Here is a 27,507-nt window from a genome sequence, read left to right as displayed (position 1 = left end):
TTTTCACTTACCAAATTTCAGAGGGGTTTCAAAGGGTAGAAGGCTGAGAAAGGAAGAAGAAGAAGTTCAAAAGATGTATGTTGAAGAAGACAAGGAGTTTGCAAGACAAACTTCTCTATAGTTTGTTAAGCACATCTTTGGTTTTTTATTGATTTCGAGCTATACAAAAAGAATCAAGAGGTGAGGTTTAAATTTTCTGAAAGCAAATTCATTTTCAAACAAATTTTATGAAAGAAGGCTTGAGCAAATTCTGATGTCCATTGGATGAATTTTGATAGAGAAGATATGGCAAGTTGTTTTCACGCGAAATCAGAAGATCTCTGGTTGTTTTAGTATTTCAGGGTATACTAGTGGAGTTAGGATATCTAGTTGGTATGGTTGGAAAGCTTATTCAATTTACTACAAATTTTATGAAGAAGGCATGAACCAAAAACAACTGAAAAAAAGTAAAATTGTAAGGACAAGTTAAAGGGGTCGTGGTGTACGTGATTGTTGGAGTGGTTCTGTTTCGAGGGATATCTGAGATTATACACAGGGAATCAGATTTACATATCTTGAGGTAAGTTATAGAGGACCACAAAATAAAGATTTTGACATAAAGAACTCTCATTGTGGTTAAGTATTGGAAGAGTTATGATCATTTGAATTTCATGCTGCGAATCTGGAAAATTTTGAGAAATGTGTGGAATATGGTTTTATTTCTTAAAGTTAGACTTCCTAAGCATCATCTTTATTAGTGAGCCATGTCAAGCATTGCATTTGAAGTTTATAATATTTAGGTTTCTAATACTCAGTTTTGGTTCTTTGACAGGCTAAGAGGAAATAGATCAGGTTTACACATCAGAGAACTAGTCTAAGACTGTGAGTGACAAAAACAAGTTTTGAAAATGATTTTTTTTTTTAAAAAAACCTTTTCTTATAACTAAATGTTTAACGTGCTTGACTATGAGTTTATATATAATAAATGATTTCTATGTTTAGCTTTTGAGTATGAGTTTATATATGATAAATGATTTCTATGTTTAGCTTTTGAGTATGAGTTTCAAGCTTAGATTTTATAACGGAAATCACATGATAGCACATAATTAATGAGTTCTGAAAAGCATTTGAAATGACATTTGTTTAAGCAAAACATAGTTTAAGCAAGAATTATTTAAAGATTTTCGATTTTTCCACAAACAAGCTGAGTAAGTTTGAGTTTATGCAAGGTTAAGATAAGCATACATGTTTTAATGTTTTCAGATGCTTTATGATATTTCCATTGACTACATGATCAGGATCTTGAGCATACCGTGTGCACACAAGTTACGTTCTGTTGTTGACGTTGAGTGTACTCTGTGACAATGATGCTGTCGTGAGTGTTGGGCGAGCCCCACTACGACAAAGATGACGAAAGTGCTGGACGGATCCTACTACATCGTAGGACTAATAAACGTTGGTTGTACTAGGCGTGCCCTACACAACGTAATGAAGTCATGTTAGTTAAATAGTTTATAAATTGGAATCTTGCTAGATTTTATAGATATACGTATTGAATGTTTGAAGGAGCTGTTTTATGAAAATATTTACAGTTAACGCTTTGTCTGTTAGATTTATAAGTTTTCAAAGATTATCATGACTTTTGAATTACAATTTTAAAGTATTGTCACCCCCTGGGCTTTATAGCTTACTCTTCCTTAATGTTTTACCAACTTTCCATGTAGAGATCGAGATCTCGGTGCTTGATAGACTGCTTTAATCTACTGAAGTTTCGATATCGATTGCCAATACGTGGTTAGAGTTGTGCATAGAGTCTGTTGTGTTATGATGTATATATCTTTGTATGATATAGATACTCTACAGTTTGTGTAAACCCAATATTTTCTTGGTCTATTTTATTTTATTTTTTTATGTGAAATGAATAAAGAAAATGGAAATGAAGTATATATATATATACATATTATATATATTTAATATTTTTATTAAGTAAAATAAAGAGAAAAGAAAAGAAAGGATAAAAGGAAGAAAAAAGAAGAAGAAAATTTTCATTTTACTTTTCTTCTTCTCTTCCCTCCACTGCCAAGGTTTTCTCCATCCATTTCCATCACTTTCTTCATCATTTCTGTACCAAATTCCAGAGAAATTTTAAAGGGAAGAAGGCTGAGAAAGGAAAAAGAAGAATTTCAAGAAGTTTTGTTGAAGAAAGACAAGGGAATTGCAAGCAAAGCTTCATTCTTGGCATAAATTGATTCACACAGCACACCTCTAATGTTCTGTTTATTCCGAGCTACACAAAAAGAACTAAGAGGTGAGGTTTACATTTACAGAAAGATAATTCATTTTCAAACAAATTTTAAGAAGAAAGTCTTAGCAAATTCGGATGTTCATTGGGTGATTTTTGATGAAGAAAACAGGGCAGCTGGTTTTCACGCGATTTCAGAAAGTCTGGTTTTTCTTCTTTTGCCGAGAGTACCGGTGGAGTTAGGATCTCTATTTGGTATGATTGGAAAGCTTATTCAATTTACTACAACTTTCATGAAGCGTGAACCAAAAAGGACAAAAATAAGTTAAATTGTAGGAACAAGTTAGTTGGGTCGTGTGCACGTGATTATTGAAGTTGTTCTGTTTCGAGGGTTATCTGAGTTTATTCATAGGGAATCAGATTTATATGTCTTGAGGTACGTTTTATAGAACCTCAAAATAAATATTTTGATATAAAGAAATCTCATTTTGGTTAAGTATTGGAAGAGTTATGAGCATTTGAATTTCGTGTTACGAATGTGGAAAATTTCGAGAAGTGTGTTGAGTATGGTTTATTGTTTTTAAGATGGACTTCTTAAGCATTATCCTTAGTGATCCATGTTAAATATAAAATTTGAAGATCGTAATATTTAGGTTTCTAATACTCGGTTCTGGTTGTTTAACAGGCCAAGAGGAAATAGCTCAGATTTACACATCAGGAAACTAGTCCAAGACTGTGAGTGAACCAAAACTAGTTTTTAAAAATATTTTCTTCCTCCTAAATATTTACTATGATCTACATGTTTATTTATAAAGCATTGAAAACCATCTGAAGTCCATGATTATTTTCAAGTATGAGTTTCGAGACTAGAATTCTTACTGAATGTTTATGCTAGCACGAGATTATTGAATATCTAAAATTTATTTGAACCACTGTATTTCAAACAAAGTATGAGTTACCAAGTTTTGTTTTAAGAACTACAACTTTTCACGAATAATCTAAGTAAGTTTAAGCTTTATGAAAGAAAAGGATAGCAGACATGTTTTAATGTTTTCATACGATTTTTCTGATGTTTCTACTAACTACATGACTGAGGTGTTGAGTCCGAGGCTATATGATAACGTGTGCACACTGATTAGATTTCGTTGTTGACGTTGAGTGTACTTCATTACAAAGATGCTGTCGTGAGTGCTGGGTGGGTCCCACTACGACAAAGACGATGGGAGTGCTGGACGGGCCCCACTACATCATAGAGCTTGTAAATGTTGTTGTACTGAGTGTAGGGACACAACGTAGATTTGTCATGTTAGTTAAAATATTTTGATACACTTGATAGACCTTGCTAGATTTCAATGACGTATATACTGAGTATTTAAGGAAGCTATTCTTACGATTATACGTCTATGTTTATGACTTGTATTAACATATTCATAAGTGTAAGCTTTCACGTTCTCTTACTTTTAAATTTCTAGTTTTAAACTGAGTCACTCACTAAGCTTTATAGCTTACCCTTCCAAAATGTTTTACACACTTTCCAGGTAGAGATCGAGTTCCTGATGCCTGACAGACTGCCTTAGTTTGCTGAAGTTTGATATCGATTGCCAATACGTGGTTAGAGTTGTGCATAGAGTCTGTTGTATTATAATGTATATATCTTTGTATGATATAGATACTCCACAGTTTGTGTAAGCTTTAGGAGCTGCAGTTGTATAAACCTTTGTTGGTCATATTTTGGTTAAGGTGTCTCTAGGTTTTAAGGTGTCTCTAGGTTTACTTGTGAAATTAGTTATCTCCGAGATGCATTTCATGCATGTATATGATTAATCTAGGATTCGCTGCGTTGTGTGCATGTATAATAGTTTATATACGAGATTGGCAAGTTCATCATATTAAAGTTTTAAGAAGAGTCGACAAATACAGGTAAAGAAAAGTGTTTTCCGTCGGCTTCACGCCATCTTTCGGTCTAAGCTAGCAGGTAGTTCAGGAGGGGGTGTGATAGTTTGTTAAGGTTTAGAAGTTGCGGTTATGTAATGTTGGTTATGTTTTGGTTAAGGCGTCTTCAGGTTTACTTCCAAAATCAGTTATTTTCGGGCTACACTTCATGTATGTATATGATTAATCTAGGTTCCGCTGTGTTGTGTTGCATGTATAATAGTTTATATACTAGATTAGCAAGTTTATCATGTTAAAGAATTCAGCAGAGTTAACAGATATCGGTAGAGAAAAGCATTTTCGGTCGGCTTCACACCGTCTTTCGATCTAACCTAGCAAGTAGTCTGGGAGGGGTTGTGACACTCAAGAACTCAACATTGCTTAAATTTGCCTGAGAAATGACCTTTGGACGTGCTTTGTGAAGGGATGAAAACCCTATACAGCGGAAAATTACAAAAACCCAATTTTAATTGGAACCTTAAAATTACCAATACATTGGCAAAAAAATTACAAAACTATTTTTATGGTTAAGCATGGTTTGAAGAAAGATACAGAGAAGAAAACTTACACTCGTTGACGACTCTGAATCTACCAATCACCAATTTGGGCACCACCACTTGGAGACTTCCTATTCTCTGATTGAGATGGTGAGATGGTTTGTGGGAACCAAAAATGGAAGAAGATAATTTTTCTCTACGGAGAGAATTTTTTTTTTAGAGAGAATAGAGAGTCTTCTTCTTCGCAGAACTCACCCATTTGATTGTTACGCAAAGTATTCCCACTTCTTCAGACGAAAGAAGTGTGAAGTTGGAGATAATAAATGGGAACGTGGGAAAACCACTCACGTTCCCTATTAACTGAATAATAATTATTAAATTAATATATATATTAAACTAATTAATTAATTTAATTAAATAATTAATTAATTTAATTTAATAATTAATTAATTTAATTTAATAATTAATTAAATCATATTTAATTAATATTTTCATTTAAATCATATTTAAATGAATATCTCTCGCATAACCTATAGTTTTAATTTAATTAATTTAATTAAATCAAATTAAACTAAACTATTAATTAATTCTCCAATTAATTAATTTCTCAATTAAATATCTTATATTTAATTTAATCTATAATTTGAATCATATTCAAATATAAATTTCTCTCATAACCTATAGTTTTAATATGTATCATATATACATTAAATTTTAACTTGTAGTTTTAATATGAATCTAATTCAAATTAAACTAATATTTGAACTTATTCAAATATTTTATTCTCTCGTAATTTAATTTTGAATCATATCCAAAATTAAATTTATATAATAAAGTCTAATAAACTTTATATTATAATGTATCAATATACATTATATTAATTCCAAAAGTAAATTTGAACATTTCAAATTACAACCAATATAAATAAATCTCATTACTCTTTATGAGCTAGGAAGGGGACCTAATGGACCTACAGATCAGAAGCTACAACGATATGAGATTAATTAGCTAAACTCATTAACTACATTAATCAATATTCGTTAACTGTGTGTACACTCCACTAAAGACTCACAGCTGAACTCTTCTCACTGTAGATATATTTCTGTGTCCACGGATATAGACCAATACCAGTAAGTTAGTCCTTCACAAATGTTTGTAACACCAGTTGGGTCAAATTACCGTTTTACCCCTAGGTTACCTCTAGTCCTTAAATACCAGTGCTCCTCTAATGAACAACCTGTTTATGGTCCAACCACTAAACATAAACCTCTCTCATGCCATAAAGAGGGTAGGGCCCTTTGTTCAAGTTCCAGAGACACCATTTAAGGGAACACTTATCTACTTACCCTAAAGGTGGGAAGGAGTGAATTCCATCTTGTGTGATTATGTTCCCAACTCCCCTCTCGGTCTTGTCCCTAAAATGATAAGCATATTGAGTCGGTAATTTGGCCACTCTCACCCGTACAAATCAAAGGACAATCCCTCGCAAACAGGAGTTCATAATACACTCAGAATTAAGACTAAGTCACCTAGGTCATCCTAATGAAATAGAAATCCAACTAGTTAACGGAGTTACATCTAGTGATTATTATTTCGTGGTCCAGTCTTATGCAAACTCATTGCATAAGATACCCTCACTCGCATGTCGCATACATGAACACATTGGATCAATGTGTTTGTATCCAATACAAAGTGAGTCGTATCCATAGTGTTAACAGGATAAGGTACCCAACCTTAACCCTATACTATAGACCCTTTAAGCTGATCTTGAACATTGATCCCCATATGTCTCTACATATTGTTCAAGACTCATCAAACAGCTTAGGATGTTAGTTTATTGGATTTAGGTTATTAAGACAAAACTAATAAGATAATAAATAACACTTATTGAAATTATAATAATAAAACACTTTATTAATGACAGTCAATTGATTATATTTACTATCTACGAGTTTTAGGACATAAAACCCAATACTTTGTCCATAAATTGAACTCCTTTCACAACTCTTTTTAGTTCGTTAGCCCTACCCTAGAAACTAGACTTATTTTGAGAGATTTTGCAATTAAAATTACTCAAATGGCACTAGTGGTTTGGAATAACTTCTCCTCCAAAGTTCACTGAATGCAAAGACGCTGGTGAAAATGGGTTCAGTGGTCTATTCTGATCTCGCCGGGTACCATGTGGAAAGTACTCGATTGATCAGATTAAGTAGTATGGCGCTGCTATGATATGGGCGTAGGGAGATGGGAGAAGGGATATTGTTCACCCTATGTCTTAGATGAGAAAACTCAGATCATGTAGGATAGGTGGATCTTGGGAGGATTCACTGGCACTGAATGAATTATGTTTCCTGTTGACTTACCAAGTCGCGCAAAAGGCCAAGAACTTTCCGAGCCATATAGTCAGAAATCTATTTCCACTCTATCTATAGCTAGAGCTTGTCCGTCCGTCCCATCCAAGGAATAGGGCTGCTCGCCTTTGTTTTCTTGATGTGGGTTGAGTGCATTGCTTTCAGGAGATGATTGCCGATCCTTTAAGTAGAAAGTATGAAGCCTTTCTACAACCCATATAGCGGTTCAAAGGATTTGCTCAAGACTTATCCCTTATAAGGAGTGCAACGAAAGAAATCCACTAAATAAAAGCGACTAATCGATGTTCTTGGCTGGATCGGATCTCAGATTATCAGAGGGGAGCTGAGTTAGAGAGGGAAGACCCAGAAAAAGAGGGGAATGAGAAAGAAAGTCGCCAGGTATCTATGATATAGGCTTTCTCGGATAGGTTCTCATATCATATCTCAACTGTCAAGCCTATTATTTATTCAGTTTCATTCTCCGTTGAGGAAGAGTCTGAGGAAGAGACGACCACCGGTCGAGTTTCTAGAATCAGAGTTAACATCTCGTCGGATCGTCAACAAGAAGATTCAAATAAAGGAGGAAGGGTGAGAATCCCGATAGTAGGAATCATAAACTGGAGGTCCTCAATGAACAAGGTTCAAAGAAAGCTTGTTCAAAGATCCTTGCATGACTTCCAATCATAACCTCCTACTTGCATGAATAACCTCTTGACACCTCCTACTTGTCACTTTACACCTTATCCTTGATTGATTAACCTCTTAACTGTCACAACCTCTCCCTGAGCTCTTTTCCTGAACCTCTAACCTAGCTCCAAAAGAGGGTGTGAGGGCTCACAAGTATTTCCATACTTTGACAACACTCACTAACCAACCAACCAACTTATTTAACTTAACTAGTAGTCCCGACAATAGATGCGTGTTTCTGAGAACCAATAAGAAAAACTAAATGTTTTTGTTAACAACTTGGACTACTAGCTAAACTTCTATGATACATCAGAAAAAATACGAGCATATTAATAATCTTCTCACTAGATTGACTCACAACTTGTAACTTAAACTATAACATGGACATTTTTTCCCTGGAACCTACTTACTAATCCAAGACTAACACTCATTATACCTTAACAACTCTTGTCATACTAATTGTCCTGGCAGTGGTAAGCTCAACACTGGGAACATACAATCCATACTTGAAAAGTGAGAAATCATTTGAAACAATAAGTCGAAAGACATAGTAGGTGACAATTTTTATATAACATGCTTTCTAAAACAGTTATGCATAAATCCTTCGCTCATAGAAACATTCAAGCAGTTGGAAATCATTTCATAAACATGAAACATGAACTTTAAAACATTCGAAAGAACATATAATAAACTTTACTTGATCATTAATGCATAGCCTATTCTTAACATTAGACTTGGGTGTCAATACACCTCATTGTCAAAAGACAAACTTCTCTCAACATAAGAACAATTTTCATTGTATCCTTCTCATAGGCACAACGAAGTGTACCTTTCCTAGTGTTTAAGCATATGTTCGTCAGCTTTCACATCAGTGGCGAAAAAACCAATATGTGCTCAAAAGGCTATAGAGAGTACAGAAAACATACAGATATAGATTCATAAAAACATGCTTAAAAAAAACTTAGCTTGAAACACATGCTTGATTAAAAAGTCTCTTCTAATCTCTTAGTCATAAACATGCTTTTAATATAACATACATTTTGTAAATCAAGCTAAAATTCATGCTTTGCTAGGCCTTTGAGAAATTAGTTAGATAATATAATTTCATATTTCTAAAACATGCTTGACTTTCAAACACTTGAATGCTTTGTAAATCTCACTATAAATCGATAAAGCTTAAATACATATCTCAAAGCATGCTTGAAATATCACTAATAAAACATATTTAGAAACTATTTTAGAAGTTCTTTTTGTCACTCACAAGCTATTTCCTGTGCAATTTCAAATCCAACTTAGAAATCTTAAGAATTTAGGTAAAACATATTGATGCAAGTCACTCACAAACTTGTGATTCAATCCTTGGCAAGAAAATCCTTCAAACTCTTTTTGTCTTGTAAAATTCATATTTAAGCCTAAATTAATCCTTTAACCATAGAAAATGTTCAAACTTTATTAAACAATTCCAAAAACACCAAAACAACTCCCAAATAGTGTCATGACATTGCTACCCACATGGCATGGGCATAGCAACAAGTGTACGAGCACAAAGCATCAGGATGCCTGGCTGTGTGCTTGCCTCGCACGACTCGCATGTCGCGCACCTGACCGTGTTGCTTCGCGTGTGTTCATCTTCGCATAGATCGTCTCACCTTGCGCACGGCTTGAGTGCATATCCATGCTGCTAAACAGTGTTTTGGCTGTGCCACTTGCCTACAATTTGACTGAAATAACATCTTTACCTAAATGATGCACCTTGACAAGCCCTTCACACCTCGATGCTTGACCACTCTCAAGCCTACCTAGAAACTGTGAAAATTCTATAAAAATACTTTAAACTTCCAATGTGCATAACTTTTATTCCAACCATCAAAATGAAAATGTTCCTGATTCAAACTTACTTAGAATTTTCTTAGCTTCTTTATCTCAAAATTTTAGCTTCAAATTCGAAGGGAATTGATTTGTAGCCTCCAACGACTCTACACTACTCAGGTTCCTCCAAAAAATTGACTTTTCTCTCTTTGTTTAACTCAAACTCAATCTTCCTCACCTAGTTTTTGTCTGGTAGCCCTACTCTATAAATTAGACTCAATTTAGTAACTTTACAAATGGTTTGAAGGAAAACGCATAAGTGATTTGTGAGCTCTCCTCATCTGAACTGAGCCTTATATAGTACACTCTACATGCCATCCCTTTTCCACCTCCTACTTGTCGTAAAAATGGGCTTTGCATGTTGCGGACCTGGAATCCACTCCACCATACATTACTAGAACACACAGAGCTTGCTTGGTTGCATGACATTCATCACCAAAATGCCTAGCCTTGACTTAGCTCACTTGGCCTACTCGTGTGGCTCAAAGTAACATCATCATACCACCCAAACCCTATCACCCCATCCTTGGCACATGGAAATCTTGCCTAGCCACACTTGACCGCCCATCTATGCATCTCGCCTAGCCAAGCCTTGGCTTTAGAGGTTAGTTTTGACACCTCTCTGTTGCACACACACCAATGCACCCTTGGCTGCTCACTCACTATCTTTAAAGGTTCTCATGCCTCATCTTGGCTGCTTAGGGTACCATCTCGCTTAGCTTACACTTAGCGATTTTGTTGAACTTTGTGTTACCAGTTATAACACTCACACCATGTCACTTGGTTATCAACCAACATCCAAATAATTTCCTTTCAACTTTTTGACTAATTCATCATTTTTTCTTTCATCGAAATCTTCCAAATCTTAAAGGTCCTTAAATCTAGGGTTTTACAAATTCTTATCCCCTTAAGAAATTTCGTCCTTGAAATTTTAACAACTTCTCCTTACACCAAACTTACTCTTATTCTGAAACACTTATAGTAAGAAACACACAACTTCAAACTTATAATACTTAAAACAAAAAGATTACGTACTTATAATTTTACAACAAACCAATTTGCTTAAACAACACTTGGTCACTTCATCACTCCTTTTTTCTTGATATCACTAGGTCCACCTCCACTTAATGTAGTAATTTTAAGTTGGTTAACTAACTGAGACACTGTTCTCTATTCTTCCTATTGTCTTGAATTTAAGAATGGACAATCTTTCACAAAATGTTCTGGCTTCCTACAATGAAAGCAAATATCTTCTCCTTTAAGACATTGCCTTTGGTGATACTTGTGACACTCTTTACAAAGTTGTCTTTTCAAATCACTGGCTATAGATTCTTGATAAACACTTTTCAGACTCTTTGATCGAAATGACTTTCCTTTATATTTGTCCTTAAAATTCTTTCCTTTGGACACACCTCGAATAAAACTACCCTTTTGATCTCGTTCCTTCTCGTTATCAGTTATTATAGTGATAACTTTCTTTCTGTCTCCTTCAAGTTCTTTTTCCATCAAGCTTTGCTTTACTCTTAAAGCAGTTTCTACTCACTGTGAATTCAGTCCACTTGGAATGGATGTTACAGCAGTATGAATCTCTTTTCGAAGACCCTTATCAAATTGTTTGCACTTATCATTCTCAAATGCAAGTATTGTTTCAGCATAACGCGAAAGTTTCGTATACTTCTTTTCATACTCAGCCACCGAAAATGATTTATGTGCTAACCCTAGAACTCATCTCTCTTAGCTTCATAGAAAGTACTAGGGTAGTACTTATGTTCAAACACTTTTGTAAAAGTTTTCCAATTCATGGTATTTGTATCTCTTCGTCGAACCTTGATTGACTTCGACCATCCTTCCACCTTATTTTGAAGCAGAAAAGTAGCTAACTTAACCCTTCTTTCTTGTGGACAATCCATCACCTCAAAGCACTTCTCTAACAGATTTAGCCATACCTCAACATCAATTGGATCTGTGGATCCTTCAAATACTACAGCACCTAAAGACTTCAATCTCTCAATATTGTGCTTCTTTTTAGATCTTGCTTGAACTGAACTTAAAGATTCTACTAACTTTTGAACCATCTGCTGATAACCTCGCTCTTCCATCCTTGCAAGCTACTGAGGGATACTTGACTCTACCTCAGGTAACTGTTCCTTTTCCATTTTAATGGTAGAATTATGCACCTTTCCTATTTTCTGTCTATGTTTTTTGCTATTGTGGGGCATAACTATAACTCCTACAACACACCAACATCCTAGATATGCTGTAGACATTTCTGACTTTATGCATGAAACTCTAACTTTTCTTTTCTTTCTTACCCTTGACTTACTCCACCTTATCTGAATCACACATTTGGATTTAGGAAAACATCATTTAAACTTATTTTTACATTACTTAAGAACAAAAGTTATATAACTTTTAACTATAACAAAAGAAAGCAAACTTAAGCAAGACTTTTCTTCATTACTCCTCTTTATTTGTTACTAAGTCTTCTTTTGCCTACTGAAGCAACTCCATCTTGAATTGCTTGGATTATTCGTTGTGGCACCGAACTCATCGCTACTTGCTGAATTATTTATAAAACGTAAACAATCATTCTTGTAGTGCCCCAACTGTTGACAATAGTAACATTTGTTTGCATCAATAAGACATCGTCTTCGATGAAACTTTTGACATTTCTTTCAGTACTTTCTTTTCTCTTTCTTAATTAAAACTTCTTTCATCGCTACCTCCTTTTTCTTTCATCCTAAAGTGATGTTTTGAGAAAAATTCCTATGTAAACATTTCTTAAAATTTTCCCAGTTCTACCTTTCTTTACCAGTCAATCCTTTCTTGACTGCTTTCCTCCAATCTTTTGCTTCTCCTTGTAATATAGTTTTTACTAGTTTGACTTTCTGATTTCAAGACAACTGATAATCTTGAAACATTCTATCAATTTACTAACCCACTCATTTATTTCTACTGAACTAGTTGATCTCCTAAACACTTCAACACCTAAGGCTTCTAATTCCCTGCTTGTAAACCTATTTATAAGATCCATAGGGTCTATGAGTTACAAGAATTCCTTTGTTTTTTAAAGAATTTTAGTGTCATCTTTTTTTTTTAAAAAAAAGCTTTACTTAAGCTTTTTAGTCAAGATTATGTCTCGGTTGCTGCTTACATACATTGCGTATTAATCTGACTCTATTTTATGCATGATGCTCGTCCTTGACTCAGTCTAATTATCTAACTTTTACTTCAAAATTCACAGAAAATTGTTGTATTTTAAACATACTCTTTCTAGTTTCCGTGGAGCAAATTGCTCTGAGCTTTAACTCTTGAGTTATCCAAGAAACTCATTGGCTATAGACTTATTACTCTTTCATTTCCCAAGGAAGTATACTTGTTTGAACTCAATACTTTTTACTTTCTCAAGATAACATATTTTCTCTTATACCCAACTGGTTTCAATCTATCTAAAACACAACTTAGACTTTGTTCCCTAAAGACTGAACTCTTGCTCGGGTATCAAATTGTTACATTAACACCTTCTACTTGGCACTTTACACCTCCTACTTGCATGCTTAATATGTTTTATAGATTATTTTGACATCTTTGGCTACCTATTCTTAGCTTAAAATGCTTGGACTTCTCCAAAACGCCTCTGGCCCCTCTTGGTCGCATGCTTTAGAGGTTATTAACACCTTTAAATGCCTGGGACCTCCACCAAAACGCCTAACAACCTTCTATCGCTATATGACCTTGTCCTTAGAGATTATTTGATACTCCTTGCTGCCTATGACAACCTCTTTCGCCTAAAACAAGCTTGGTTGCCTAGCTCAAGCTAACAACTACACACCATACCTTTAGCCAAAATTTTCTCTTCAAGACTATGATGACACATCAACCATGACACCTAAAATAATGACTCATCAATTATGTCACTCGGGCAACAACCAACATTTAGTATATTTTCTCTTATTTCCTTTTCACCAAGGCTACAATGACCAACCAACAATGAATTAAGATGAGCAACCTCTAGGCGCCTAAACACCACACTTATTCTCCTTTCGGGATATAAATGATTGAATGACAAAATGGATGAATGGACCAAACTCCCTTATGCACGTGTTTAGTGAGGTCCTTGGTACTTACCCTCTCGAGCAATGAGCGACGAGCGCTGATTAGATGGTTGAGTTAAGCTCTGCTAAACACGATGAGTCTTATAATTAAAGAATCCTTATCAAGCATATAACATACACTTAAACTACTTAAAATACTTCAATAAGATGAATAGCTAAGAAATGAGAGAAAAATAGTGGATACACATGCATTGAATTGATAATGTAGGCCTTTTGGCCATGAAAATAAGAATATTTATGCAATGCATTACAAAATACACAAATGGAAAGTAAAGAAATGAGTTGAGTCGCAGAATGCATGAAACATTTCTTTACCTTTCATGCATTCCTTAGCTCTTTTACAAGTTAGGGGAATGGTGGGTGAGCTTCTCTTTCTAAGCTCTCACTCAAAAGTTGACCGAAAAAGTGGGGGAAGAAGAACTACTACTACAGATGGTGAAGGACTCTAAAACTCATCCTTTCATCGGCCTCCTTAAGGGATGACCTCCTTAAATACTTGTTCAAGGTGGAGTTGGAAGTACTTATAAGCATACATTAATTATGCTATGCTACACATTTATTCTTCATGTGCTACACATTTGTCCTTGCCTACAATGTCAGCATAAAAAGTAGTCATTTCTTGTCGCATCAGCTCTAATTATCACTCTTATCTTTTAGCAAATCATCCTACGTGATGTGTTGGCATCTCGTCTTACAATGCAAATCTCAAGCTTCTTGTTACTCGTTGAGTTCTTGCACAGGATTCTTTTTACGATTCGCTTCATTTCTTCTTTTCGCCATCCTCCTAGAAAAATACTTAAAAGCATAGTTAATCAGGCATGATGACTTATGTAAGGTACATTCCCTTAACATTATAAATTTGTAGTAAAAGCTATGCATTCTGATCATTTATCTCGTATTTTGACTCTATTGTTTTACCTTGTATTTTGACTCTATTATTTATCTCGTATTTTGAAATATAAGTTAAAGGATAAGTGACATGGCTTGTGTGTCATTAAAAGCTAAGGTGGAAAAGTTAAAGAATAAATTCTGGCTAAGTAAGAGTTAAGCATGGAAGGAAGACTGTTAGACATCCAAGAAGAGCATTGTGAACCTCTAAAAGAAAGTTTGGGCAACAATAGGTTGATTGTGAATGTGGCTGAGAGGTTAGCAAAAGAACCTCTAGGAGTTCATTCTAGGAGACCAAAGTTGGTTGGGAACGTCCAAGGCATCTAAGTGTTTTGAGTTGTTGGTTGCTAGGCAGCCAATTGTAAAAATTAACCTCTAAAGGAGTGGCATTGGATGGCCATTGTGCTATACGAGGAGACTAGTCATACTAGGTAAGATGATGACTAGGCGAGATGGCTTGTAGACAGGCTGAGCTTGGTTGGGCATTGCAGCAAGATTTAGAGGTTAGCATGCGAGGAAAAAAGGAAGTTTAGGTGTGGAGCTAAGTCTTAGGCGAGATGATGAAGGGTGTAAGTCTCATGGCATGTTAGTTTAGTGGTGTCCAGGTGTCCCTAGCATGCAACGTGCATTTTTGTGGCAAGCATGAAGTAGCTTAAGTTAGCTTAAGGTGTTAACAGGTTGACATGCAAAACTCTTATAAAAAGTTACTTTAGATGACGAGAGGAAGCAAACGACTCATGCGTTTTGCTTTTAACCACTTTTAAATGCCTTTTTTATGTGTCTATATTACTGAGTAGGACTCCTGCACAAAATTATGCGTGGATACTAGGGTTTGTGTTGAAGAAAGAGGAAAAGGTAAATATTGGAGAGAAGTTGGATAGTTTTCACTTCCAGAGGGCTACATAATGCAATACTTGGAATATTAAGCGGAAATTTGATGGTAAGGTATATAAGAGAGACATAGCGAGCATATCACATGCAATAATTATGACCAATGATTTACTGCATAGAATTATATATAGACATACACAACACCAAACGAGCTGAGTTTGAATCAACCAAGTTTTTGACGTCGTTGTTGAAGAATTGATTTTTTCTAAATTAGGAATGAGGTTTCACTTTGATTGTAGGCAAAACATTTAATTCTAGTGATGACGCATTTAGGTGAAGATCGTGTGAAGAGGTCCATGGTACCGAAGTAATTTGTGATTGTGTGGAGTAACCCCAGGATTAAGTGCATCTTTCGGTAAATAACAAGAGGAATCTCAATGGATACGTTTAATCGCAAAGGAAGTTGAGAACTTGAACGCCTAAAATCTTGAATATCTAATTTATTGAATTTAGGAACCCTTATGAACGTGTCACAGAAATTGTCCATGTGATAAGATTTAGTAAGACATCATGTCTTAACTAACTACGCGATGAAAGGATCGAAAATGATCATTTGAATATTGTAAAAAATGGTTGGGAGCAGAGACTTATTGTGTGAACTATCGTTATGCAGAGAGTCATGCAACAAATGATCGAGGAAGTTCAAGAGAAAACAAACGGGATGGGATGACTATGTGGAGCATTATGCGATGAGATTACAATTTTCTTCACTAAGAACCTGAATGCAAGGATGCTTTTGTAACATATAAGCTTTCCCTATCTCTATTACAACTTGCATCCGCAATTTTATGTATATTAATTTCTATATAGCATACTTGTGATTATTTGTATACTTGTAATTATTGTTTACTTTTAAGTTTTGTGCCTTTTAGTTTAGCATCCTTAACAAGTTTGGGAAACTTGAGTTATATTGCTAATCGTTAGGCGAGCTAAATAGTGTTGTGTTATGAAACCACTTTGCGAGATGAATTCGTAGCAAAACGCATTAGGCGTTTTGGTCTACTCACAAAGTGTGTTGAGCAAAGAGTTTCATGCATATTGAGTACGGTTTCGGGGAAGGGCAAACATTTCATTTCAAAATTCAAATTTAAGAGTAATATTGTGCCCAAACTTAAACTTCATGTCAGAACGATCATTTCACATTTATAACGTCTGACATTAACCGTGCAATTGACTAAACCCTTAACCACAGTTAAGTGTCTTTAAAAACCCTAAAAAAACCCTAATTCCAACTTTTTCGCCGCATGATTTCTCGTAAAGTTCCTGAGCTTTCCAATCTATTCGTTCATCTTCTCCAACAACCAAGCTCTTACAAGTAAGATTTCTTGTCTAATCTTTCATTTTCAATTCACCCTCCTCATTCTTTATTGACGATGGCCGAAAACAAGAATATTGAGAAAACCACGAAGAAGGAATTAAAAACCAAGGCTAGCAGGGCTCAAGATGATATTGAAAAGGTACGCTCCGATTGACTTGTGTCGAAGCAGGCTCAATTCAACCCCATAACCATTAAAGATGAAGGAACCAGTTGAAGCATTAAAGCCCCATGGTCATCAACAGAATAGAAGTTAAGATGACTCCTAAAAACATAGATTTGATGCTGAAAGTGTTACTGGAAGAAAAGATGAAAGAGAAATATCCTTGCAAGAAAAATATAGGAAGAAGGAGGAGGAGGAGGAAGATAAGGCGAGAAAAGAAGTGTTAGAAAAGGAAGAGGAAGAAATGGAGAAGAAAAGAGAAAAAGAAAGGGAGAAGAAAAGAGAAGAAGAAAGGAAAAGAACAGAGGAGGAAGTTGAAGAGGAAATACACAAGATAAGTGCCCCTCGTCCATTGTGAAAACATAATTTTAAAGGATGGCAAAGAAAGCCCAGGAGAAGATGGGGAAAGTAGAACTGGGCTTCTCAAAATTAAGGTGAAAGCACAAGGCATTAAGGCCTTGGAGGAAGAAAAGAAGGAAATTAAGTTGAGGGAGAAGGAAGAGCTCCTTAACAAAGTGGACAAAGTAGCCCTCTCTGTAGAGAAGCGTAAAGAAGAAAAGACATTTGAAGAGCATTGTGAGGAGTTCAAAAAGGAAATTGAGGAGTTAAGTCCTTTAGAGGACGAAGTGGTGGAGAAATCCTCAAAGAAAAAGAGGATTATGGAAGGACAAGACGATAAGAGGAAAGAAAAGAAAGAGAAAAAGGCTCAGCAAGAAGAGGAAAGCCAAGAAGGAAAGAGGAAAACGTATTCCTAAAATTATGGCAAATATAATGGGAATACATAAGTTTAGATTCAAATCCCAACTATCCCTAAAATCATGCCAAAACACAAACCGGAATTATCCCTAAAATTGGGAATATTCCTAAAATTGTGATCTATCTTTAATGTTGCCAACAAACCGGAATTAATCAAAACCAAAACACAAGATTCACCGAAAGACAATCTTTTTGAAATTTCACCGGAACGTTCATGGCCATTAAAACATAAATTTTAACGAAGAACGAAGCAAAGCATATTATTTTTGAAATTTTAACATCTTTATATTCTAAACTATTTTAGAAAAATAACTAATATTGCCTTTCCAACATTATATTCATAAGATTATGCTATATACATTTTATTTCTTTGCCCTTGTCTACCATATTTTCGTAATATCCGACCATTACATCAAATTAAAACATTATCCCTACAAATGAAACAGGTACTCGTATAATATATGAAACAATAATTTAATTTAATATTCATCCCTCCTATATACAATCTAGTAGTGAATACTTTATTCGATAAACGTGTTCCCTTTGAATTTTTTCCATGGCTTTACAACGAGTGAAGACCGTATTCGATGGTAGATGGATTAAGTCCTGCCGGTATATTCACTATCGCCTCCTTGATGTATATATTCCAGTTTCATCATCGTTTCAAGAATTTGCAAATTGTATCCAACGTAGACTTTTTCCAAATTCAGAAGTTTCTGTCTCTAGGTTGACCATTTACTGGAAAGATTGCAACAATTCGAAACTCATTCGGATTGTTGATGATAAGGATGTGTCTTAGATTATGTTACTTATATCGAAATTTCCCGATAATGATTAGATAAAACTCAACGGATGAGAACTGTCCAGATTCAAATACAGTATATTTAAGGAGATAGAAAAATCAAATAAAATATCACATATTCGATTACAGTGTATTTGTGAACACACCCACTTATGATAATTATTTAACTAAATCAAAAAATTATTATATTCTTTCAAAGATGATGTAATAATTAACTATTAACAAAAATATTAAAAAAGTAACGAAAAATCATTTAAAAGATTCAAATTTCAAATCTCAAGTAAAATTCAAATTCAAATTCCAACCATTCCCTAAAATTATGGCAAATATAATGGAAATACTTAAGTTTAGAATAAAATCTCAACCCTCCCTAAAATCATGCCAAATAAAATATGATCTATCTTTAATTTTGCCAGCTAACCGAAATTAAGGGAAACAAAAATAGAAGATTCACCGGAAGACAATCAACCAGAATTAAGGGAAACGAAAATTTGTACTAAAAGAAGAAAGTGGAAAGCGACGGTGCAGGTGGAAAGCCATATGAAAATTTGAAGAATGTTAGAATCGAAGAAAATTTGAAGAAAATTTTGAGAACTTGGTATTTTTTACCGATACATGCAGAAAACAGAGGAAAAATCCAAAGGTTGAAGAAGGAACAGAAGCGTGAAACGAAACAACTCACCGATACTTTGGGTGGTGCAAACCGATTAAAAAAGGAAGGGCGTGCAAACGGTGGAAAAGCGACGAAAGAGAAATCGATGGTGGAAAAGCGATGGAAAAGAAAGCGGCGGCGGAAAAACGGAAGAGAAAGAGACAGTGGAAAAACGGAAGAGAAAGCTACGGTGGAAAAGCAACGGTGGAAATGCGCCGGAAAGCCTTTAAAAAACGGAAGAACAAATAAGCCGGAAATCTTTACAGAAGATGGTTTATTTTTTGGGAGGAAAAATTAGAAAATTGAAGGGAGTGCATATGTATTAATTATAGGGTATTTGTGATTTTTCTTACTATTGTATTTAGGAGTCTATATTGTAAAGTAGGTAGGGGCATTTAAGGCATAGTTATCCCATTTATTATGTGGAAATTAACTGTTTTGCTATTTTGACAATTTAAAAATAAATTTGCCGTTTATCCAAAGTAAACCTTAGATTTTGCTATTATTCTTGTCACCCCTCATTTTTATCTCATTCACTCTACTCCCAAATTAAATTAACACTACTATAATTTTATCATTTTTCTTATTAATTTTTACTTTTTTTTAAAGTAAAGTCAAATGGTTAGGTACATAACTTGAATAAATTTTTTTCTAATATTAAATTAATAAATCCATTTACATTTAAAATTTATTTAAGAAAACCCATTAAATACAAAAGACCAAACGATGTAGTCATTAATTAAATTTAAAATTATTTAATTTATTGTTATATCTATGAGTTATTTAATCAATTAAAATAAAAATAAAAAGTGAATGGATTGATAGTAATAATTAATTTATTAAAATTAATTTGTTAAAAATTATTTTAATAAATTAATTTATTTTAATAAATTAATTTATTTTAATAAATTGTTTATATATATAAAAAATTAATATATAATAAAACATTATACCTCATAGTTATTTAATCAATTAAAATAAAAATACAAAGTGAAGGTATCGGTAGTAATAATTAATTTATTAAAATCAATTTGTTAAAAATTATTTTAATAAAACAATTTATTAAAATAAATTAACTTATTTTAATAAATTGTTTATATACAAAACAATTAATATATAATAAAACATTATATCTCATAGTTATTTAATCAATTAAAACAAAAATAAAAAGTGAAGGCATTGGTAGTAATAATTAATTTATTAAAATTAATTTGTTAAAAATTATTTTAATAAAACAATTAGTATATAATAAAACATTATATCTATGAGTTATTTAATCAATTAAAATAAAAATAAAAAGTGAAGTCATTGATAGTAATAATTAATTTATTAAAATTAATTTGTTAAAAATTATTTTAATAAAACAATTTATTAAAATAAATTAATTTATAAAATTTCCCTCCTAAATCCTAATTTTCATTTTCCCCCTTCTTTTCCCCGTTTCTCTTCCAAATCCATCTTAAGCTATCTCAATATCTCAAGCCTCCATCTCAATATCTCAAGCCTCCATCCAATCTTATCGCCGCCGTTGGACGCCGACCACCGTAACCCATCATCGCCGTTGAAGCCGCAGCAGCCCCACCGTTGAAGCCGAACGCCGCCGCCGCAGTTCGCCCTCCACGCAGTTCGCCGCCCACACACTCCGCGCCCACGCACTCCGCCGCCCACGCTGTCCGCTGCCCACGCTGTCTGCCGCTCACACGCCCAAAACCACCGCCGCCGTTGAAGCAGCAGTAGATCCGCCGCACCCGACTTGCAACGCACCGCCGCCCAAACGCCCAAAAGCCTCTGTCCGCCGCTGCCCCAACGCTGTCCGCCACCTCCCGCACCCGCCGCCACCTGCACCCGATCTGTTGTAACGCGTCGCCGCCTCACCCATTGTAACGCCGCCGCCGCCGCCACTATTCGTCGGTAAGTCTCTTCATCCATGAACTTTGAGTTTGTTACATCGATTTAGTCTTGGTATTTAACTTTAATTTACTATATGTTTAATACCTAATAATGGATGGTTTAGTCTTTGTATTTAACTTAGAGAAGTTTAATTTATTTGTGGTTTAGTCTTTGTATTTTGTTTAATACCTAATAATGGGTGGTTTAGTCTTTGTATTTGACTTAGAGAAGTTTAATTTACAGTTTGTTTGTATTTAACTTAGAGAATTTTAATTTACAGTTTGTTTAATGGGTGGTTTAGTCTTTGTATTTAACTTAGAGTTGTTTAATTTACTGTTTGTTTAATACCTAATAATGGGTGGTTTAGTCTTTGTATTTAACTTAGAGATGTTTAATTTACTGTTTGTGGTTTAGTCTTTGTATTTTGTTTAATACCTAATAATGGGTGGGTTTAATCTTTGTATTTAACTTAGAGATGTTTAATTTACTGTTTGTTTAATACCTAATAATGGGTAATTTACTGTTTAAATATGTTTAGCTTCTATGGTAGAGATGTTTGTTTGGCTTCTATGATAAAGATGGTATTGATCTACATTTAAAGGGATTGATTTTTGTATGAATGAAATGTGATGTTTGAATGAAATGTTCATTGATTTTTGTAGCTTAATATTATAAATATTAAAGGGATTAGGCCAAAGAATTCAAATTTTTTAGGTTGAATACAAGGAGAAAAGAGCATTCTTCAAAAAAGGGAAAAGAATTATTTGTGGGTTTGAAGACGATATTCTTTTAAATTTGAAAAATGTTAACTCAATAAATTCTAATTGTTGTTGTGCATTCCCTCTCCTTCAAGCAAGTGACATTATAATCATAATCATATTTTAGTTATTACTTTATACCTATATTTGATAATCATAAAGAGTTAGAACTTTATACCTATATTTGATAGTTTAGACATTATAATCATAATCATATTTTAGTTTAGACATTAATCTCATAATCATAAGAATATATAGATTTTGTTATTACTTTCTTTTCTTTTCTTTTATTGGATCTCTATATTTACTATAGGCAAAATGATCTCTATATTTTGTCTTTTGGTTTGAGATCGTAAAGTTTGAACTTAAGTTCGTTTATGTTTGGATCCTTGATTTGAGACTACTCTAAGGCTTGACGAAGAGTAAATTTGCTTGTTAGATTTTACTACTAGAACACTTAAGATAGATTGGGATTTCTTTGTTGATAGGATAGTAAGTTGCATGTACATAAAATATTAGTGATGAAGGTGTTAGTTCTAAACAATATATTTATATTTAAATAATTAATTAAAATCAATAGTAATGAATAATTTAAATTACTATATTAATTAATTAAATTATAACATTTATATTTTGATGGGCTTAATTGAATTTATAAAAAACCTAATTTTGAAACTTTTCTCACAGTTGCCATCGGTATGCAGAAGTTTTCAAAACATTTCTCAATTTTCCTATTCAATTGTCGTTCAATCCGCCGTCGTCAACCGAAAACTTTGTTAATTTTACAATTCTTCTACTGTTCAACCCCCGCCGTCAACGAAAAGTTTTTTTTTAATTCTTTTGTTGTTCAACTCCGTTACTATCAACTAGAATGTTCATGATATTTTTATTCTTCTGTCGTTCAACCGCTCCCTATCGATCGAAAAGTTTCCTAATTGAAAATTGCATTGAATATTCCATTTTTTTTACAATTCTCCCCAACGTACTCTTCACTGATTCAACCCACTTGCCCCCTTTTAAAACTAAAATGACATTATCTTGGTTCTTCCAACAAGATTTTGGTTCGCAAGAAAGCTTCTTGACTTGATGGGGACATTAGATGAAAGAAGTTGTTATTGATATGATAGTTTAAAGAAATTTGTTAATTATGAGTTATTTGGTTTGTCTCGTCAATGTAAATACCCCTAAATAAAGAAAATATCAATATCAAAGCCACTTATGTTTCTTTTCCGATGTTCAACTTTTAATAATTTTCATGTTTTGTTTGTTTGTTTCAAGTTAAACCTTCGTGACTTTAATAATTATCATGTAATTGTAATGAAATGTCTAAATTGGTTCGTCTATGAAAATTTAGGAATTAATTTTGATCGAGAGCAAGTAAGTTGTCTTAGGATCTTTGAGTGACTTTCATAGATAGTTTTTGTTTCTTCTTTTTATCTCATGCATTTTAGTTTTCTTTTTTAAAAAAGAATGAATTGTCTCAACTTTGTATGTATATTTATTTATTATTTTAATGTTTTTGTATTCAATTCAGTTTAGAGAAGATTGAATGTTTTTTTTTATTTTCATTTTTATGTTTTCTTTTACCAATTAAGAGTTTGGTTTGTTTATGTTTTTATATTTTACTTCCTATGTGTAAGTAATCTCGTTAGTATAATATGTTTCATCTCATTGCTTGATATGCTTAGAGTAGCTTGAGTTAATCATGATGCTTACTTTGGTGATGCATTAAATGACTATCCTGCAGTTATGATAGTCACTCAATACTTTGTTATTTGATTTTTTTTCATTTTGTTAAGGTGATTTGTCTAATTATTTTCATATAATTAGGTTATTACACAATGGATATGGCGTGGATGATAAAAGATAGATTATCTATGGAATATGAAGAAGGTGTTGATCGATTTATTGAGTTTGCACAAAAACATTCAAGTGGCAGAACTTCTATGTCATGTCCATGTATTAGGTGTGGAAATTGCAAAACACTTAATACTAATAAAGTTAGAAACCACTTATTAATCAATGGTATTAACCAAAGGTATGACAATTGGATTTGGCATGGCGAAAACCTTACTAAGTATTGTCCAACAAATTTAGTTCTTGATACAGACTACAACTCTAAGAAACAATTTTTGGATGATAATGTTGATGACAATATGGTTGAAATGGTGGAAGAGGCACAACAAAATAGTGTACATGATCCCCAAAAATTTAAAAAGTTACTTACAGATGCTGAAAAACCTTTATATCCAGGCTGTGAAAACTTGACCAAGTTGGGTACACTAGTCAAATTGTATCACTTAAAAGAAAAATTCGAGTGGAGCGATACTAGCTTTACAGAACTGTTGAGTCTGTTGAAAATTATACTACCTGAAAATAACGAATTGCCAGCATCGACGTACGATGCAAAAAAAGTTTTATTTACTTTAGGAATGACGTATGAGAAGATTCATGCGTGTCCTAATGACTGTTGCCTATACAGAAAAGAATTTGCCGATATATCTAATTATCCTCATTGTAATGAGTCGAGGTGGAAGAAGCGTAAAAACTCGTCTGGAGTACAAAAAGGAGTGCCTGCTAAAGTTGTTTGGTATTTTCCACCAATTCCACGATTTCAAAGGATGTTCAATAATCAAATACATTCGAAGAATTTAACATGGCATGCAAACGAAAGATTGGTTGATGGAAATTTACGCCATCCAGCTGACAGTCCATCTTGGAAATTGGTTGATCATTTATGGTCTGATTTTGGAAGTGAGGAAAGAAACTTTCGTCTTGCTTTATCTACTGATGGAATTAATCCTCATAGTGAGATGAATAGTAAATATAGTTGTTGGCCCGTGATATTGACAACATACAATCTCCCACCATGGTTATGTATGAGACGTAAATTTATGATGTTAACAATGTTAATTTCTGGGCCAAAGCAATCGGGGTACAATATAGATGTGTATTTAGCTCCTTTAATAGATGATTTGAAAATACTATGGAATGATGGTGTACTTTGTTATGATGGATATCGAAATGAGGTTTTCACATTAAAAACAGTATTATTGTGGACTATTAATGACTTTCCTGCATATGGTAATCTGGCGGGTTGCACTATCAAAGGATATTGTGCATGTCCCATATGCGACAAAAACACATCTGCTATACATTTAAAATTTGAAAAGAAGATGGTATATCTTGGACATAGAAAATTTTTACCACTTAATCGTCCATTTAAAAAACAGAAAAAGGTTTTCAATAACGAAAAAGAGCTTGGAATAGCTTCCCAACCATTGTCAGAAGAAAGTATTTTTGAAATGTTTATCAATAATGATTTCTCTAACGATGAAAATTCATCGAGTACCAGAAAGAGATCATTAGGCTTTTCAGATAGTTGTTGGAAGAAGAAATCCATATTTTTTGAACTTGAATATTGGAAGAAGCTTCACGTTCGACATTGCTTGGATGTTATGCACATTGAGAAGAATGTATGTATGAACTTGTTGGGTACATTGCTCGACATTCCTGGTAAGTCAAAAGATGGATTACAGTCCCGTCGTGACTTAGAACAATTAGGCATTCGTTCTGAGTTGGTGCTAAAGGTTGTGGGAAATAGAACATACACACCTCCAGCTTGTTATACGTTATCCAAAAGCGAGAAACGCACAATTTGTCAATCATTGTCTAAAATGAAAGTTCTAGAAGGGTATTCCTCAAACATAAAAATTCTAGTGTCAATCGATACTTTAAAACTTACTGGGTTAAAGTCTCATGATTGTCATGTGCTCATGCAACAATTGCTTTCAGTTGCAATTCGTGGTGTACTACCTAAACATGTGAGAAATGCAATCACACGATTCTACTTGTTTTTTAATGCTATATGTAGTAAGGTTGTAGATGTCACACAACTAAGTGTCTTGGAACAAGAGATTGCAGTAATATTGTGTCTGTTTGAGAAATATTTTCCTCCATCATTCTTCACCATAATGATTCATTTAACCATACATCTAGTCAGAGAAGTTCGGTTGTGTGGCCCTGTGTATCTTCGATGGATGTATCCATTTGAACGTTACATGAAAGTCCTTAAAGGATATGTTCGAAATCGAAATAGACTTGAGGGTTCTATTGCTGAAGGGTATATTGTTGAGGAAGCTATAGAATTTTGTACGGAATCTTGTCGAGATAACATGTCAATTGGACTTGGGAAGGCTAAAGAACGAGATCAAAATGATGATATTGGACGACCCTCATCTGCAGCTTCTCACATAAGGCCTGAAAAAGAACAACTAATGCAAGCTCATTTGTATGTGTTAGAGAATATAAATGACGTTCAACCTTACATAAAGTACGTCGACTTTAAATATTTACTTTATTTATTTATTTATTATGTTGTACCTGTTAGGATATATCTAACCATCGTGAGTTGATACAATAACTTTGTAGGAAACATATGGATCATTTGAAAAAAATCTACTCATCAAAGGCAAAACATCTAAAATGGCTACAAGATAAGCACAATCAATGTTTTATTTCTTGGATACGTAGCGAAGTATGTATCTAACGATGTTCAATTATTTTTTTTAGTTACTTTGTTAAAAAATTCTTGCTAATTTATATTTACATGACTATGATTTTTAGGTTGCTACAGAACTTGAGTCACCAAACAACACAATATCTGATACATTGAGATGGATATCACATGGTACTTCACCTAGTGTGATAACTTACTCTAGTTATGTTATGAATGATATTCATTACAATACAGAGCATCGTGATGGTGTTTGTAATGTGCAGAATAGTGGTGTATGTTTAGTAGCGAATACGATGTAGATATCTAGTGCAAAGGATAAACATCCTATAGTGACAAACATGTCGTTTTACGGTGTGATCTAAGTGATTTGGGAGTTAAACTATATTAACTTTAAAATTATAATGTTTAAATGTAACTGGGTTGACAGTGTTAGCGGTGTCAGAATAGATGAGTTGGGGTTTACATTAGTTAATCTTAAACGTATTGGTCATAAGACAGATTCTTTTATCCTAGCATCACAAGCAAAACAAGTATTTTTTCTTGAAGATCCAAGTGACTCTCAATGGCATGTTGTGTTGAATCCTCCCAATCGAGAGTATGAGGATCATATTAATGATGATGAGTTAGGTGATATAAGTTTAAATTGTATCAGTTCTAACAATGTTCCTATGAATGTATTTGAGGAAATAAACGACGAAGATGATCCAAACTACATGCGAACTGATTGTGATGGTATTTGGATACAAAATGAAAATGAATAATAGATGGTAAATTTTGTTATTATTTTACTTATTCTTTATGAATGTTATTGGCTTTATAATAATGTTTATTTTCATGACAGGTTAGGTACTAATGGACTGTTGTAGTGATGACCACCTTTCAGTAGGAGCCGACGAGGATGTAGCCCCAAGTTAATTGTTTTTTAGAGACATCTAGTCAAAGGAGTATGTGTGGTCTTACCACGATGATTCATTTGACACAAATTAGCTCTGATGCAAATCAATTGGTTGTTGACTACAATGAACGTGGTGAATGGATTGGTGAAAATGCAACTCAAATGGTGAGTTACATCGGGACATGCGTTCGAAACAACATTCCAATTACATATGCTTCATGGTTAGACGTGCCATTAGAATTAAAAGATAAAATTTCTGTTTGCATTTAGGTAAGCATCTTTTATTCTTAAATTAATATATTGAGA

The 27,507-nt window shown here is 33.7% G+C and overlaps 2 protein-coding genes and 1 long non-coding RNA gene across 4 annotated transcripts; all 3 read left to right on the top strand.

Annotated features, from left to right (window-relative positions):
- Positions 1–2,069: 2,069 nt before the first annotated feature.
- On the top strand, positions 2,070–3,596 carry LOC127147529 (uncharacterized). 2 transcript variants are annotated; one of them, XR_007818519.1, is made up of 4 exons: positions 2,070–2,287; positions 2,394–2,657; positions 2,907–2,956; positions 3,361–3,596. It is a non-coding gene; the product is annotated as an uncharacterized LOC127147529 (long non-coding RNA). The 2 variants fall into 2 exon arrangements; XR_007818520.1 differs by having other exon boundaries at positions 2,387–2,657.
- Positions 3,597–16,824: 13,228 nt separating this feature from the next.
- Positions 16,825–17,684, top strand: LOC103503068 (protein MNN4-like). The gene is made up of 2 exons (XM_008467242.1): positions 16,825–16,908; positions 17,304–17,684. The coding sequence occupies exons 1-2, from the start codon at positions 16,825–16,827 to the stop codon at positions 17,682–17,684; spliced, it is 465 nt and encodes a 154-aa protein (XP_008465464.1).
- A 5,944-nt stretch (positions 17,685–23,628) lies between these two features.
- Positions 23,629–27,152, top strand: LOC103503126 (uncharacterized). The gene is made up of 5 exons (XM_008467283.1): positions 23,629–26,120; positions 26,219–26,324; positions 26,414–26,601; positions 26,734–27,038; positions 27,148–27,152. The coding sequence occupies exons 1-5, from the start codon at positions 23,629–23,631 to the stop codon at positions 27,150–27,152; spliced, it is 3,096 nt and encodes a 1,031-aa protein (XP_008465505.1).
- The last annotated feature ends 355 nt before the right edge of the window (positions 27,153–27,507 follow it).

This window comes from Cucumis melo, chromosome 2 (genome assembly GCF_025177605.1).
Source record: "Cucumis melo cultivar AY chromosome 2, USDA_Cmelo_AY_1.0, whole genome shotgun sequence".
Taxonomy (NCBI): Eukaryota; Viridiplantae; Streptophyta; class Magnoliopsida; order Cucurbitales; family Cucurbitaceae; genus Cucumis; species Cucumis melo.
The sequence above is the reverse complement of the archived record's forward strand: the minus strand, read 5'-3'. Positions and strand labels throughout refer to the sequence as shown.

Coding starts and splice junctions, on each gene's coding strand:
- LOC103503068 (XM_008467242.1), top strand. CDS start 16,825: ATGGCCGAAAACAAGAATATTGAGAAAACCACGAAGAAGGAATTAAAA. Junction 16,909..17,303: donor CTCAAGATGATATTGAAAAG/GTACGCTCCGAT, acceptor ATAATTTTAAAG/GATGGCAAAGAAAGCCCAGG.
- LOC103503126 (XM_008467283.1), top strand. CDS start 23,629: ATGGATATGGCGTGGATGATAAAAGATAGATTATCTATGGAATATGAA. Junction 26,325..26,413: donor TTTCTTGGATACGTAGCGAA/GTATGTATCTAA, acceptor TATGATTTTTAG/GTTGCTACAGAACTTGAGTC. Junction 26,602..26,733: donor TGTTTAGTAGCGAATACGAT/GTAGATATCTAG, acceptor CTGGGTTGACAG/TGTTAGCGGTGTCAGAATAG.